This window comes from Ciconia boyciana, chromosome 25, assembly GCF_034638445.1.
Source record: "Ciconia boyciana chromosome 25, ASM3463844v1, whole genome shotgun sequence".
Taxonomy (NCBI): domain Eukaryota; kingdom Metazoa; phylum Chordata; class Aves; order Ciconiiformes; family Ciconiidae; genus Ciconia; species Ciconia boyciana.
This window is the reverse complement of record NC_132958.1, coordinates 98,681-112,722: the sequence shown is the minus strand read 5'-3', so window position 1 is coordinate 112,722 and position 14,042 is coordinate 98,681. Positions and strand designations below refer to the sequence as shown.

At 62.1% G+C, this 14,042-nt stretch overlaps 2 protein-coding genes across 6 annotated transcripts; one reads left to right on the top strand and one right to left on the bottom strand.

Moving 5' to 3' along the window:
* The first annotated feature begins 622 nt into the window (after positions 1–622).
* LOC140643944 (cytosolic purine 5'-nucleotidase-like) lies at positions 623–5,394 on the top strand. Of its 4 annotated transcripts, none has more exons than XM_072846323.1 (18): positions 624–869; positions 1,339–1,412; positions 1,499–1,616; positions 1,692–1,787; positions 1,876–1,967; positions 2,068–2,125; positions 2,243–2,336; positions 2,447–2,500; positions 2,599–2,682; positions 2,820–2,861; positions 2,945–3,052; positions 3,180–3,246; positions 3,326–3,496; positions 3,697–3,748; positions 3,847–3,907; positions 4,026–4,202; positions 4,355–4,456; positions 4,568–5,394. In XM_072846323.1, exons 1-18 carry the CDS (start codon positions 781–783, stop codon positions 4,619–4,621), a joined length of 1,593 nt encoding a protein of 530 aa, XP_072702424.1. In that variant the 5' UTR covers positions 624–780; the 3' UTR covers positions 4,622–5,394. The 4 variants fall into 4 exon arrangements, with proteins under 4 accessions (XP_072702426.1, XP_072702425.1, XP_072702424.1 ...); XM_072846322.1 differs by having other exon boundaries at positions 625–869; positions 2,942–3,052; XM_072846325.1 differs by lacking the exon at positions 2,599–2,682 and having other exon boundaries at positions 623–869.
* Positions 5,395–6,126: 732 nt separating this feature from the next.
* CKAP2L (cytoskeleton associated protein 2 like) lies at positions 6,127–13,725 on the bottom strand. 2 transcript variants are annotated; one of them, XM_072846269.1, is made up of 9 exons: positions 13,646–13,725; positions 12,300–12,366; positions 10,613–10,679; positions 9,179–10,278; positions 8,547–8,739; positions 7,713–7,868; positions 7,112–7,175; positions 6,627–6,774; positions 6,127–6,530 (listed from the first exon to the last, which is right to left on the bottom strand). In XM_072846269.1, the coding sequence occupies exons 1-9, from the start codon at positions 13,671–13,673 to the stop codon at positions 6,287–6,289; spliced, it is 2,067 nt and encodes a 688-aa protein (XP_072702370.1). In that variant the 5' UTR covers positions 13,674–13,725; the 3' UTR covers positions 6,127–6,286. The 2 variants fall into 2 exon arrangements, with proteins under 2 accessions (XP_072702370.1, XP_072702371.1); XM_072846270.1 differs by having other exon boundaries at positions 12,300–12,363; positions 13,646–13,688.
* Positions 13,726–14,042: the final 317 nt, after the last annotated feature.

Genomic DNA, 14,042 nt, shown 5'->3' with positions numbered 1-14,042 from the left:
GGGGTGCGACCCCAAAGGGGGATGTGACCCCCGGGGAAGGGCCCCGTCGGGGTGGTGACAAGTCCCGCGGGGATGGGGACGCGGGGACGCTTCCCACGGGGTCTGGGCTGTGTCCCACGGGACGTGGGGGCCCCCTCCCGGCCCCCCGGGGTTGTGAGGTGCCGGGGGCCGTCCCCCCCCACCATGCGGCGCAGCCCCCCCAGCTCCCGCCCCCTCTCCGGGGGGGCCGGGCCGGCGGCGGGGCCGGTCCTTGACCCCCCCGGTTAATGATTCGCCGCCGGTCGCTCCCCGCTGCCAGCGGCCCCGCTGGGCAAACACCGGCCCGGGGCTCCGAGACGGGACGGGCGCCCGCGGCCGCTGCTGGCGCCGGCGGGGCCGGGGCCGTGGGAGGGCGCTTCCTCCGGAGGGGCGGCTTGGGCAGGGCGGGGGCACTGCCGGGGAGGGGGAGCCCCTTTGGGGGTGCACGGGGGGCACCGCCCCATTTAGGGGCATGAGGGGCGCTGCCCCATGTGGGAGGGCACGGGGGCACTGCCCCATTTTGGGGTGCGCGGGGGGGGCACTGCCCCATTTGGGGGCGCGTTGCTCCGTTTTGGAGGGGGGGCACTGGGGGATCACCGCCCCATTTGGGGGGTCACCGCCCCAGGGAGCCCCGGGGCCCGTCCCGGCTGTCGCTCCCCGGGGGGGCCGGGCCGGGGCCGGGGCCGGGGGCCGGGGCGGGGCGGTCCCGCGGGGCCCCGTTAAAGCGGCGGCGGCCGGAGGCGGCGGCCGGAGGCGGCGGCGATGGGCAGCGAGGGGGAGCGGGGCCCGGCGGCGGCCCCGGCCCCGGGGCAGGGCGACCCGCGGGCGCTGCGGAGGGACTGCCAGCACCGGTGGGCCCGGGGGGGTGCGGGGGGCGGGGGCCGGGGGCAGGGGCGGGGGGCGGTGGGGGGCAGCCGGCCCCGGAGCTGCGGGGAAAGGGTTTGGGGGACCTGGGGGAAGGACCCCAGGGGTGCAGGTACGGGGGAGGACTCTTGGAGGGGTGCGGGAGAGGGCAGAGGCCCTGGGGAGGACCCCCCATTTAGACACGCCGGGGGGGGGCAGGCCAAAACGGGCGTCTCACCATCCCCCCCCCCTGCCCTGCACCCCCCGCCCCCCCGGCTCCATTTCCAGCTCAAAAACCCATTTTTCTGCTCCAATAACTCCCTGTGGGGCCCCCGGGCCAGGGCGGGCACGCAGTCACCCCAGCCCCTGGCCAGGGACGGGGGACGTGGGACAGGTCCCCATCCCCTCCTCCGTGCCCCCCCCAGGCCTAGACACCCCCAGCCCATATTCCCCCCCCCCCGCCCCCGTCACCCCCAGGATCTTCGTCAACCGGAGCCTGGCGCTGGAGAAGATCAAGTGCTTCGGCTTCGACATGGACTACACCTTGGCCAGTGCGTTGTTTTGGGGGGGGGGCTGAGGCAGGGTGGGGGGTGGCAGGGGCCCCCAGCCCCTGCCCACACCGCCCCCTGCCCCCCAGTGTACAAGTCCCCCGACTACGAGGAGCTGGCCTTCGCCCTGCTGCTGGAGCACCTCGTCTCCATCGGGTACCCCCACGAGATCCTCGCCTACAAGTACGACCCCACCTTCCCCACCCGGTGAGTTTTGGGGGGTGGGGGCACAAGGTGGGGGTGTCGGCGAGACCCCACCCGCTGACGGGGTGTGCGGCGCAGGGGGCTGGTGTTCGATGCCCTGTACGGGAACCTGCTGAAGGTGGACTCCCACGGGAACCTGCTGGTCTGCGCCCACGGCTTCCGCTTCCTCAAGGGGTGAGTCTGGGACCCCTCGCCTCAGGGGATGAGGGGGGGATGGGGGGAGACCCTCGGCGTGGGGTGCAACTCCGTGCTCCCTCCCCAGGGCCGAAATCCTCCACTATTACCCCAACAAGTTCATCCAGCGGGATGACATGAAGCGCTTCCACATCCTCAACACCCTCTTCAACCTCACGGGTGAGTGAGACATCACCCCTCCGCCGCCCCCCACCCCATCGTGGGGTGCTGCCCTCCCCCCGTGCCCCTGCGTCCCCTCTCACAGCCCCCTCCCCGGCAGAGGCCCACCTCTACGCCTGTCTTGTGGACTTCTTCACCAACTGCTCCAGATACGTCAAGTAAGAGGGAGGTGGTGGGTGGGGGCTTGGACCTGGTGGATCTGGGGTGGGGGGGGTGCGGGGGGGTCTCCCCTTGGCAGAGCAGCCCCTTCACCCCCCTTCTCCCGACCATTGCAGCTGCGACACCGGCTACAAGCACGGGAACCTCTTCATGTCCTTCCGCAGCATGTTCCAGGACGTGCGGGAGGCCATGGACCACGTCCACCTCTCGGTAGGTGCGGTGGGCAGGGGGCTGGGGGGGTTGCTGGGGGGGGAATGCTGATAGTGCTGGGGATGCCCCCCCGGGGAAGTTTTGGCCAGACCCATCTGTCCTCTCTGCAGGGCTGCCTGAAGGAGAAGACGCTGGAGAACCTGGAGAAATACGTGGTGAAGGATGTGAGTGTCTGCAGACCCCCATGGACCCCCACCCCGGCCACCTCGGCCGGGTCCCTGTGGACCCCCTGCCCCCCCCGCGCTGACTTGCCCCTCGCCAGCCCCGGGTGCCGCTGCTGCTGAGCCGCATGAAGGAGGTGGGGAAGGTCTTCCTGGCCACCAACAGCGACTACAACTACACCGACGTGAGTGGGGGGGGGTCTGTGTCCGCTCCCCCCCGCCCCGGGTCCAGCCTGCCCTGGGGGGGCCCTGGGGGGGCAAAGCGCAGGCAGGGGTCTGCCCTCCCCAGGGACAGTGGTGGCAATACCGGATGTCCTTGCAGGCCATCATGTCCTACCTGTTCGACTTCAGTGATGGGGACAAGGTGAGTCTATCCCCGGTGCGGGCTGGGGGCGGGGGGGGCCATCGGCAACCCCTCACTGACCCCCCCACCCCGACACCCAGCAGGCCGAGACCCCGCCGCGCCCATGGCGATCCTATTTTGACCTCATCGTGGTGGACACCCGCAAGCCGCTCTTCTTCGCCGAGGGCACCGTTCTGCGCCAAGTCAACACGGTGGGGATCCCTCCACCGCCACGGGGGCTCCTGTGGGCACGGTGGGGGGGGCGGTTCACCATTGGGTGGGTGCCGAGCAGGCATGGGTAATGGTACCCCCCCACCCCGGGGGCCTCTTGTCCCGCAGGACACGGGGAAGCTGCGCATTGGGACGTACACCGGCCCCCTCCAGCACTGCGCCGTCTACTCCGGTGGTGAGCAGCCAGCCGGGCTCCGCGGGCACACGGGATGGGGACGTGCCCGTGCCGTGGCCCTGATGTCCGGCTGTTGCAGGCTCCTCGGATGTGGTGTGTGACCTGCTGGGCGTGAAGGGCAAAGACATCCTCTACATGGGAGACCACATCTTTGGGGACATCCTCAAGTCCAAGAAGCGGCAGGGCTGGCGCACCTTCCTGGTGGTGCCCGAGCTGGCCCGTGAGCTGCAGGTCTGGACGGAGAAGAGCGGTGAGCAGCACCCGGCCAGGGACACAGACCCTGCCCGGCCAGGGACACGGCCGAACCCAGCTGGGGGAGGTGGCCCGGAGCCTCCTACCCACCCCGATGGCAAAACCAGCCCCAGTGGGACGCGCCCTGACGCCCTGTGTGGGTCGTGCAGGGCAGTGGGGGATGTTGCCCGTGCTGAGCCGGCCCCGTTGCCCTTGCAGAGCTGTTTGAGGAGCTGCGGAGCCTGGACCTCTTCCTGGCAGAGCTGTACCAGTGAGTGGGCACGGGGCGGGCAGGGGGCACTGGCAGGAGTGCAGGCACCCGTGGGGGACCCTCCAGGCGAGCCCCCAGCCGGGTGTCCCCCACTTCAGGCACTTGGACAGTGGCAGCAGTGAGCGCCCGGACATCAGCTCCATCAAGCGTCGGATCCAGGTGATGCCCAGGGCACCGTCCCAGCCGGCACTCAGCTCAGCCCCAGCGCCCCGATCCCCCTCATGGGGGGCACCCAGGGGGGACGCTGGGTGCCCTGATCACCCCACTGCACCCGCAGAAAGTCACACACGAGATGGACATGTGCTACGGGAAGATGGGCAGCCTCTTCCGCTGCGGCTCGCGCCAGACGCTCTTCGCCAACCAGCTGATGCGCTACGCAGACCTCTACGCTGCCTCCTTCATCAACTTCCTCTACTACCCCTTCAGCTACCTCTTCCGGGCACCCCCAGTCTTGGTATGCCGCTCCCGGCCCCCCTGCTCACCCGTCGTGCCTCAGTTTCCCTCCCTGCCTGGGGGGGTACAGGGCTGATGGAGGTGTTTGGTGGGCACCCAACCCCTTGGCTGCTCTGTGCCGGCCCCTCTCTGCGAGCCTTCTCCCCACCGCAGATGGCACACGAGTCGACGGTGGAGCACAGCCGCCCGGACACGGGGGAGGCAGGCACGGCCCTGGCACCCTGGCTGGCCCGGCACGGCCACCCCGGCCAGCAGGTGGGTGGCAGAGGACAGAGGGGCCATTGGCCACGGGCACAGGAGTCCCGGCGCCAGCACCCCAATGCCGCTGGGGTCCTGTGCCCACTGAGTCCCCCACCTCCATCTCAGGTCACTGGGGTCCCCCAGGACTCTAGTGGGGAAGAGGATGACGGAGAAGCCTGAGCCCACCCCAGCGCCGATGGAGGACATTCGGTGGCCCTAGCCCGCGCCCCACATCGCACCTCTCCCTGCATGGCGCTGCCCTTCCCCCCGACGCTGTGGCAGGAGAAGGTTCCCCCCCCAGCCCACAGGCTGCCTGGTCCCCCCCACCTTCACTCACAGCCCCCCAGCCAGCTCAGTGCTGGCCTGGGGCCACCCGACAGCGGGGAGAGCCGGCAGTGCCGCTGCTCCGGGTATCGCTGGAAACCCGCTTTGCACGGGGCGGTGGTCCCAGCAGCTCCTGCCCCTCCCGCTTTGGTGCCCCTGGTGCCACTGCAGCGCCGGGGCCCGGCTCTGGCTGGAGGTGGGTGAATGTTGCTCAAGCATAGGAGGGCTCTGGGGGCGACTGCTGCTCCCTGGGAATCCCTTTTACCTGCTATTACCCTCTTCTCTTTTCCACCCGTCTCTATTTATAAAAGATACTCAAACTCCTGGCACCATGGAAGCATAAAATTGGCCATTTCAAAGGAAAAACTGCTTTGCCCCCAAGCCTGGGAGGTGGGGGCAAAGGGCAATTCCCAAATCCTCAACCAGCAGCTGGGACAAGTGCAAGCCCCTGGGCAGAGGGTGGCAGCCCCAAGACACCCCTGCCTCTGCCGCCACTGTCGCGCACCCCAGAGGGGAGGGCCGGGCCTGCCGCACTCCCCAGAACAGGGCCAGGTCAACGCTGGGACTTCCAGATTCTGCTCTAAGACTTCTCACAGCATCGAGGTTTCTCAATAAAGATGCTGAGCCAACGCTGGTGCTGGCTGTGTTGGGAGGAGGCAAAAGGGTGGGATGAGGATAGGACCGCTGACTTGCTGGGGACGGTGACGAGGGGGCTCCCCTCCACCCTTCAGGGCAGCCGTACCGCTGTAAGAGTAAACTCCTCTTACCACAGCAGGGAAAGTGTGGCAGCCCCCAGCAACCGGCCCTTCACCAGCAGCCTCGTGCCACCGCTCGCTCTGGGTGCGAGGACAGCCCTTGAGGGAGGGGGGGCTGCTGTAGGGCCCTGAGCGCACTGACAGGGCTGAGCCGTCCTGTCCCGGACCCCCAGCCATGCCCCGGGGGCTGGGAGCCTGGCCAGCTGCATGGCCAGGACCTCTGCACCCCTTGCGTGCGCCACCTTCAGCCTCCTCAGGGCCTGTGCGGTCCCGCAGGTACCCCAGCCCCCCAGCCCCTCGCCAGCCTGGCATAGCTGGTGCTGCCGCACACGACTCGAGACACGGGGTCTGCGCGTGGCCTCTCAGCGGGGAACGTTTGGATGCTGTCCAGGTAGGGCACAACGCAGCTCTGGAGCAAATCCCTCAAGACATCACTTCCAAAACACTGGAAGGTGGCTGGAGCATTGCAGAGTCTGACTGACTTCATCCTACAGCCGGAAAATCGGGGTGTGGGTCAGAGCAGAGGAGCCAAGGGCAGTCCCGGGGGACGCAGCCCATGTCTCCAAGCCCAGACCTTGCACACTACTCACTAGGCCATGCTGCATCTCTACTTCAAGTTTTTATTTAAAACAGTGCTTAGATATTTGAAACAGGCTTATTATGTGCCACCGCTACATATTTACTTCTGGAAGGCAACAAGAGAAGTCAGTAGAGTGCGTGCAAGGCAGCACGGGGAGCAAGCAGCCTGCACCCCGCCGGGAATCCCTCAGCAGCACTCTGGGGGATACAAACTCAAACCCTCCAGCTCCGCCACCTCTGGCAAAGCCTTGTTTTTCCGGAAGAAGAACTGAGTCTCCTCCTCAGCATCCAGGATTTCACTGAGGGACGACACCACAGGGTCATGGTCCTTCAGCATCTCCGGGAAGCGGCTCCCAGCCCGCTCTATCCGCAGCGAGCGCCGCACTGGCGTCAGGAATTTCAGCTCTTGGCCTTCCAGCAACTCCTTTCCTCTGCGGGGAGGACAAGAGCCTCTAGGTAAATCCTGCAGAGCAGCGCTGGCACAGGCAGAGGGTGCTTGCTGCCAGGAGCAGGCAGCTCAGCCTTACCTGGTTGCAGACGTAACTTGTAACTTGATTGAGACGGGCAGGCTGGTCAGGGACTTCCCCGTCAGGCAGGGAGTCGCTACCACGTGCTGCCTCTCACTCGGGCAAGGCGTTGTAGGCTCCCAAGGAATGGGCTGCTCAGCCTTTTCCCCTGACAGGAGAGGAAAAGGGCAGCGTGGTTGCAGAGAGGGCAGAGAACGGCAGCTGGAGAGGGATTACGACACCGCGGCGCTCCAGACACGGGCGAGGGCACCTTGCTACAGAGGCGTGATGGGCTGGGACCGTGCCCAGCCCTGGCAGAGGAACCTTGCCCCATTTTTGAGATCAGGATTCTGGACTTTCACAACACTTGGTCTCCATCAAAGTCAACAGGGACATGGGGTGCTGGGACAGACTGCAAACCATGCTGCTTCCCTGCCTGCAGCAGCAGGGAACCCCAGCCTGCCCACGCTCCAGCCTGCCAGCCGGCCCCCACATGCACATGTTACCTTCTGATGTTTGATCTGTAGCCTTCAAAATATCAAGGACAACTTCTCTGAGCTCCTGGAGCGGCTGCAGGAAAAGCAGAATGCGGGTCAAGGCAGGCCTGACTCGGGAACAGAGACCGGAGTTACAACTGAGTAGGAGAAAAGGTTTTTGCTGCATCGCAACACCCCATGCTGGAGACAGCGGCAAAAGGCTGCAGAATTTCCCTTCTCCAAGTGAGATCTGTCAGCACACAGGCATGGCTGGGCAGGCGTCCACCCTGCGTGGGTAAATCCCACCAGATGCTGCAGTTACGCCGCCCAGCCCAGCACAGAGCTGCCATCACATCGCTTCCAGCTACAGCTCCAACACGGCGCAGAGTGCCTGTCCTCCCCATCCTCCCCCCGGCCCCGTTCATGCCCACACGGCACTGCCTGCTTGGCCGACTAAAGCCGAAGGTGTTCCTATGGGACAAAATGGGACCGGCAGCTCTAAACGGCTTTTTCAGCAGTGACTAGCGCTGCTGAACTCATCCCAAAACCCAGCCCCTGGATCTTGAGAAAACCTGCTGGCGCAGAGGCAGGGAACACAGGGAGCTACCGAAGAGAAGCGCGCCTCACTCACCACAGCACCAGCGCAGACTGCTGCTTTGTACAATCCCGTCACATCAAAAGGGCCGCTCCGGGCGAGGAGTTTCGCTTTGCAGATCCAGAACTTGGCAAATTTCTCTGCCTGGGGCACGTGGGACAGCACTGCAGAGAGCTCCTCTGCCTGGACACCCTACAAGATGGGCAAGGTCCAGGAGAAAGGTGTCAATTGCAAGGGCCGGCGGTGTGCACGGGGGGAGCTGTCAGTGCATAACTGCTCTCCCAGCGCTCTCGAGGAAAAAGGAGTCTCTGAAGAGTCTGGTTTTTGCAAGTCTCCTACGTGACTGTGGACAGATAACAACTTTCCTGCCTCTATTTTCCCCTCGGTAAAATGAGTCTAGTATTTCAGAGGGATGGCAAGGGATAGACTCTTCAGTGCTGGCACTAATGGAGCCACTAAACCCTGGAGCAGGGCTAGCGGTCAGCGTTCCCCAAGGTGATCCTTCACAGCAGCTGTCAGCTCCACCAGGGACGTACCTTAAGCTGCCTCAATCAGCCTGGGCTGCTGCCGCAGAAATTCCTGCTGCAGGCTGCACTGCCAGGTACCAGGACACCGGCAATGACGCGCGCAAGCCCTGTGACCGGGTATCGCTCCATTTTCCCTGTCAGCGCATCTCACGTGCCTTTGGCCTATCCGTAACTCCACGAGGACTTTTCCTACGCATGATGTTACCCCTCTGGCAACTGCAGCTGAGCGAGCAAGAATGCTTGCTCCAAACCCCTCTGTGCTGTTGGGGGGACGTGGCCCTCATCTCCTGAGATGCTCCAGGAGAAAAGGAGCCTGTTCAAGCAGCTCCTTTCCCATTCCCACCTCCTCGACAAGCTTCAGGCACTCCGTTAATATGTTGTTGATATTCTCCAGGCGGAGCTGCTCTGGTTTCTCTTGCTTCTCTTTCTCCTTGACATTTCTCCAGGACAGCTTCACTGGCTTTTTCTGAAGCAGCATCATAGGTGGCCGCTTGTATGTCTTGCCTTTGGATGCCAACCACTCCTCCAGCTGTTTCCTGTCAAAGGACCAAGGGATCGCTGTTACCACCCCCGCAGACTGCCAGCACTTGCCAGGCTACTCTTTTCCCCTGGAATCTCCCTCTAGCCAACTTCAGCTGCTCGGGAAGACCCAGTACATCTATCCTAAAAATGCATCCGAGCTCTGGGCTGGGAAAGGAAAACCTTCTCAAGTTTAAGTGTGCCTTGAAGATAAAACAGGAGAGCAGCTGCACGCTCTCCTCCCGCTTGCTGAATTAGTGGGAGAGGAACGCAGAGTACCACCAAATCTCATCCCCACCCTCCTCTTTTCTGGCACATCAACCTCCAAACAGGCATTCACTGACAAGGGGACTTTGGACCCTGTTTTCAGCAGGTTGGCGCTGGTTCACCCAGTTAAACACTTTAAACTCTGCTGTCCCCTGGAGGCGAGGACAGTCGGCCAAAGCTGCTACTTACTTACGATCTGCAGCCGATGGGGTCTTGGGAACACGCCTAGCCTGTACTCCACTTGCCTTTGGCAGCTCTGGCTTAAGCCTCTCTCTCCTACTCCTAAAATCGCTCTCAGTTGCTTGAGTTTTGGAGCCGTGTACGCTGCGAGGCTGGTTTTGGGGAACTGTCACTCGGGATACTCCTGCGCGTCCAGGAGGCACCACCTTCACGTCCTTCCTACCCACCTCCCCTTTAGCTGCAGGCTTTTGCCATTGCACCGTGCCACCTGGTTTCAGGCTGGATTTCAGGTTTGTGGTCCCCTGGGGCCGGATGGAGGCCGGAGGCTTTGTGGGAGACCTTTTAAGTTGGGGGGGTCTACTGTGGTGCTTAAGACCTCCTACGGGTTCCCTTGCCGTACTGTTTTTTTCCTGCTTTGCCCCTGGTTTTTTATGTAGCAAATTAGTAGAACCAGTAAGTAAGCGAGGGGGCTGCAATGGCTGAGTTTTGACACTTGGTTTTTGAGACGTGCTCTTTGAGCCTGGCAGGGTTTTCCTGAATTTGTCCTGAATTGGCTCTTCCTTAGCCTGGCGGCTAGTAATTCTGTCCTTTGGGCCCATGACGGTTCTTGACATCGTGGCTGAGCTTTGCCTGTGAGCCAAGACTCTCTTGTTCCCAAGATTGTTCCCATCAGACTGAAAAACTCTGTTCGGCACAGGGTGTGTAGAGGCTTGTGCTTGGACGTTTTCTTTGTTGCAGACCAGCCTGTCCTGCAGGCCTTCATTTAGGGAGCAAGGTGCCCCAGGAGGGGGGTGGTCACTTCCAGTCTGAGGTGCTGCAGTGGTGACAGTCTCCTGTGCAGGCTTCTTGTTCCTTTCTGGATTTAAGTGACCGGAGTTTGAAGCTGGGAGCCTCCCTCTGGGCTGCATAGAGTGGCTCATGCTCGGCACGAGCCCCAGGAGAACCTTTGCGCTCTTCCTCGGCTGCTCTGGACGCACCACTGCTGCTCTCTGGGATGTATTTGAAGACTTCTGCTGAGCAGCGTGCTGTGTGGATTTGGCACCAAGCTTGCCAGCCCTCTGAGCGCCCTTCACCACGTTTCTGAGAACATCCTTCTTGTTCCTGTCGACCTGAAGAGACAAAGCGAACCTCAGCCCTGAGGAGAGCTAGCTTGGTCAAATCCCTAGCCCTGCTAGCACAGGGGACGTCCATGTGAAGGCCCACAGTGACAAAGCAGTCGTCCAGAGAACAGTAACACAACACCCACCAGCGCATGGGCAGAAGAGTCTCCCACACTCAGTTCCTCTGAAAAATAATTAGTTGACTTATTGCCAGCTATTTAGCAATCTGTTGACTGCACCCCATTGGGGTCAGGAACTCACTGCCCTGATTTGGGTACCCTGTTCTGCCCAGACTCACCTCAAGCATGAAATACAGAACTAGACTCAAAAGATTTCTACTTACATGCTCTAGTTTAGAAACTGGTTCTAAGGGTGGATTCAGGCAATTCGTCCGGTCCTTCAAAAAGGGTCTTTAGGAAGTCAAACAAGATAGCAGGTTATTTAACAGCTGTTGCAGAAAAGGTTAAATATCTAAAACACTGCTGAGTGTCTCAGTCACAGGAGCTTACAGAAAACTTTTGGAAATCAAAAAGCTCTCAAGGAATTACCACGTAATATTACTTCTTTTTCTTTTGCGCGGCAACAGAAAAGCAACACAAAGCATTGACATCCAAGGCTGTCACAAAACTTACAACAAAAGTAACCAAAATGGTTCCTGCAGGCAGGAGGGCCTAGCAGGCAGGAGACCACAATAGGTTTGGAGGCTCCTGGGGCTGCGGCCCCTGGCTGGTGTCCCGACTTGCCCCGTGTGCCGCAGACAGCCGAGGCGCATCCGAGTCAGCTGCTGCCGTGCTGCAGGTCACAGCAGTGTCTCAGAGCACATCGGCCAGGGTTTACCATGCCACGGTGAGCCACAGCGCTGCGGCGGCTGATTCACGAGCCCCTCAGCTGCCCAGACACTGGCAGCAAAGCAGGGAGGTGGGGCAGCAGCCGTGGCTGTCAGCGCCCCCATCCTCTCCTCCTCCCCGAATTGGAGCCCTCTGACGGCAACCAGCCACGGGGTTCTCCCACCTCTCTGCTCTGGAGCTAGCAGCTCAGCCGTTAGGGAAGATTAATGCCTGTGCAGATATTTTTCTGTAATGAAAGAGCCCAGAGAGTTAGGGTATTGTCCTCTATTCTATATAAGTGGTGTACTATGCCATAAAGAAAGAACATGAATTTTCTCTCCTCATTTCTATTATATTAGTGGTGTTTTCCAGAGCCTGGCACCAGGGACTGGTTTGCTCTTTCTGGTCTCTGATCCTGCTTCCCTTTATCTTCTCCCCACTGAGAAGTTTCATGGTTTCCTTTGCACTACAACGTCATGAGAAATACTCACTGCAATGGGGAGTGTTCATGTTTGCCAAGTGCATCAGCAGTTTCAATTAAAAGCTTTGCAGAAAGGTGCCTCACTACCCGCAGCCTGCAAGCAGCTGCTGTGCTCACAGCAGTTTATCTGCATGCAGCCCGGCTCCCGAGGAACCGAGCAAGGCAGCGAAGGGGTCCCAGAGCCAGGTAACTCATTTAACAGGTGGCTGTATCTGTTTCCTTTTAAATGCACTGAAAATGCCCCTTCCTAACACTAAGCTATCCCAGAAGGCCACTGAAAGCTGCCATTAAAAAGCAGCGGTGAGACTTGAACCACCCTTTCTTCAAGACCCAGTTACGAAGCTGAGTTGTTGGCAAACAGGCCTGTTCTGTCAGACCCAATAGCTGAGATGAGAAAGTTTCAGAGACTCAGAAAATACCCAGAAGAGACAATATCAACCAGCAGGAAACATCAACACTCAAACCGTCCCTTTGCTCCTGCTGCCAGTAGCTCTCCAGAGCGCTGCCAGGGTGCTGTGGGGGCAGAGCCGTCCCCAGTCGCTGCCTTGACAGCGAGGCACTGGGAGGAGGCGATTCTCTGCATGCTAGTGAATCACTGCAGAGAGAAGGCAGACACTGGCAAGCCGGGAAGTCAGCTTTACCTCAGAGAATCACCAAGTGATTTGGGTCGGAAGAGACCTTTACAGATGACCTAGTCCAAGCCCAACATCCTCCTGACTTACTTTGCACTCGGGCATTTCAGCTTTTCTTTGGCTGCTAGGTACTCCTGGAGCCGTCTTCTCCGCTCTTCTGCAAAGAGACGGTAGGAAAATGCAGTGCGTGCACCACAACCTCGGTATTTGGAGTGCCAATAAGAATGGATTTCTTTTACATTCACAGCATTACTGTGCAGGTCCCCCACGCTCCCCGCCCAAGCCTGGCAATGCTGTTCCCAGAAATTCCCAGAGCATTTCCATGCACGTGAGATTGCCCATCATCGGCACATAAAGACCAGAGCTCTCCGACGCTCGCAGCGTGATGCCGCTTAAAACCTCAGTTACGTGGGGCTTAGTCAATTTGCAGAAGGAAAGGAGATACGCTGCCGATGACCCTGCTTCAGCTACATATCCCATAAGCCTGTACCCCGCTGTGGCCAAGACTTCTGCTAACACAGGCAGGTGGGAAAAGCGAGGAGCATCTCAACGGGAGGGGCAGGGGACACCTCTGACACCCCCAGTTTGGCTGAGGGCTGTGGTACTGGGACATCCTATAGTAGGGACAGCCTGGCCTGGCTGGAGTCCAGCATCGCCCCATCCCCAGGGCCTCGCCCCTGTCCCTAGAGCTGTCCCACCCTCACCTGACAGTCCACATGCCCAGGGCTCTGAGGGCACCTCAGTCCCCCACCACCAGTCCCCTGCTCCCCGAGCCACCCCCTTCCCTTGGCGCTGCACCCCAAGGCTTCCGCAGAGCCCCAAGAGCAGCTCGGCACCCCCGGGGTGCCCCCATTCTCCCCAGCACTCCAAGGCACACCCCAAACCCCTCCGCACTGCCTGCCCTCCCAAACCACATCAGTGTGCCCGCTCCACGGGTACCCCGCTGCACACCCCTCACCGCCCCAAACCGCCCCGACATTCCTCCCAAAGTCCCAGCACCCACCCACTCTGTCCCTGCCCCCCCACCCCCCAAGGGCACCCAAGCCTATCCCGGGTCACGCCCAGCACCCCCCAGATCACCCCCTGCCCCCCATTCCACGGGGCACTCGCGATCGCCTCTGTCACCACAGGGTCCCCGCAGATCGCTCCCAGCCCATACCCAGGGGGGTGTCACCTCCCACCCACCCCAGTGGTGTCCTGCCCCTCCCGCGTCCCTGCCCCACGGGGTCCTCCGATCACCCACAGTCCCCCTACAGCCCCCCCGCCCCATATCAGCCCCTGTTCCCCACCACCTCCCACCCCACAGGATCTCGCTCCCCCCCCCCGGGCCCTGGACCGCCCGCACACTCCAGCACCCCCGACCTCGCAGCCCCCCACCCCCCCGGCCCGAGAGGACACCTGTCCCCCCCACCCCATGGGTCCCCCCAGCTCCTCACCCTGCGCGGCCGCCCCCCCCCGCTCCATGCCGGGCGCTCTCCTCAGCGCGGCCAACGGCCCGCCGCCACCACCAACGGCCGCGCCGCGCTCATTGGTCACCGCCTTCTTCAAACCGGCCAATGGAGAGAGCGAAACCGGCGGGGCCGGCGGGAGAGGAGAGTCGTGATTGGCTAGAGGCGGGCAGGGGGGCGGTGACAACACCGCCCCTCCGGCAGCCCTACTCGCTGGGGGCGGGGCCAGGCGGGGCGGGGCTCGGCGGGGGCGGGGCGGGGGTCGGGCGGGGGCGGGGCAGGGGGACCCCGCCCGAGCGGCTGCCCCGTCAATCAGAGCCGATTTCCGTCAATTAGCGTGGGGTGGGGCGGCGTGGCGTGACGTCATGGCATTGCGTGATAAGGC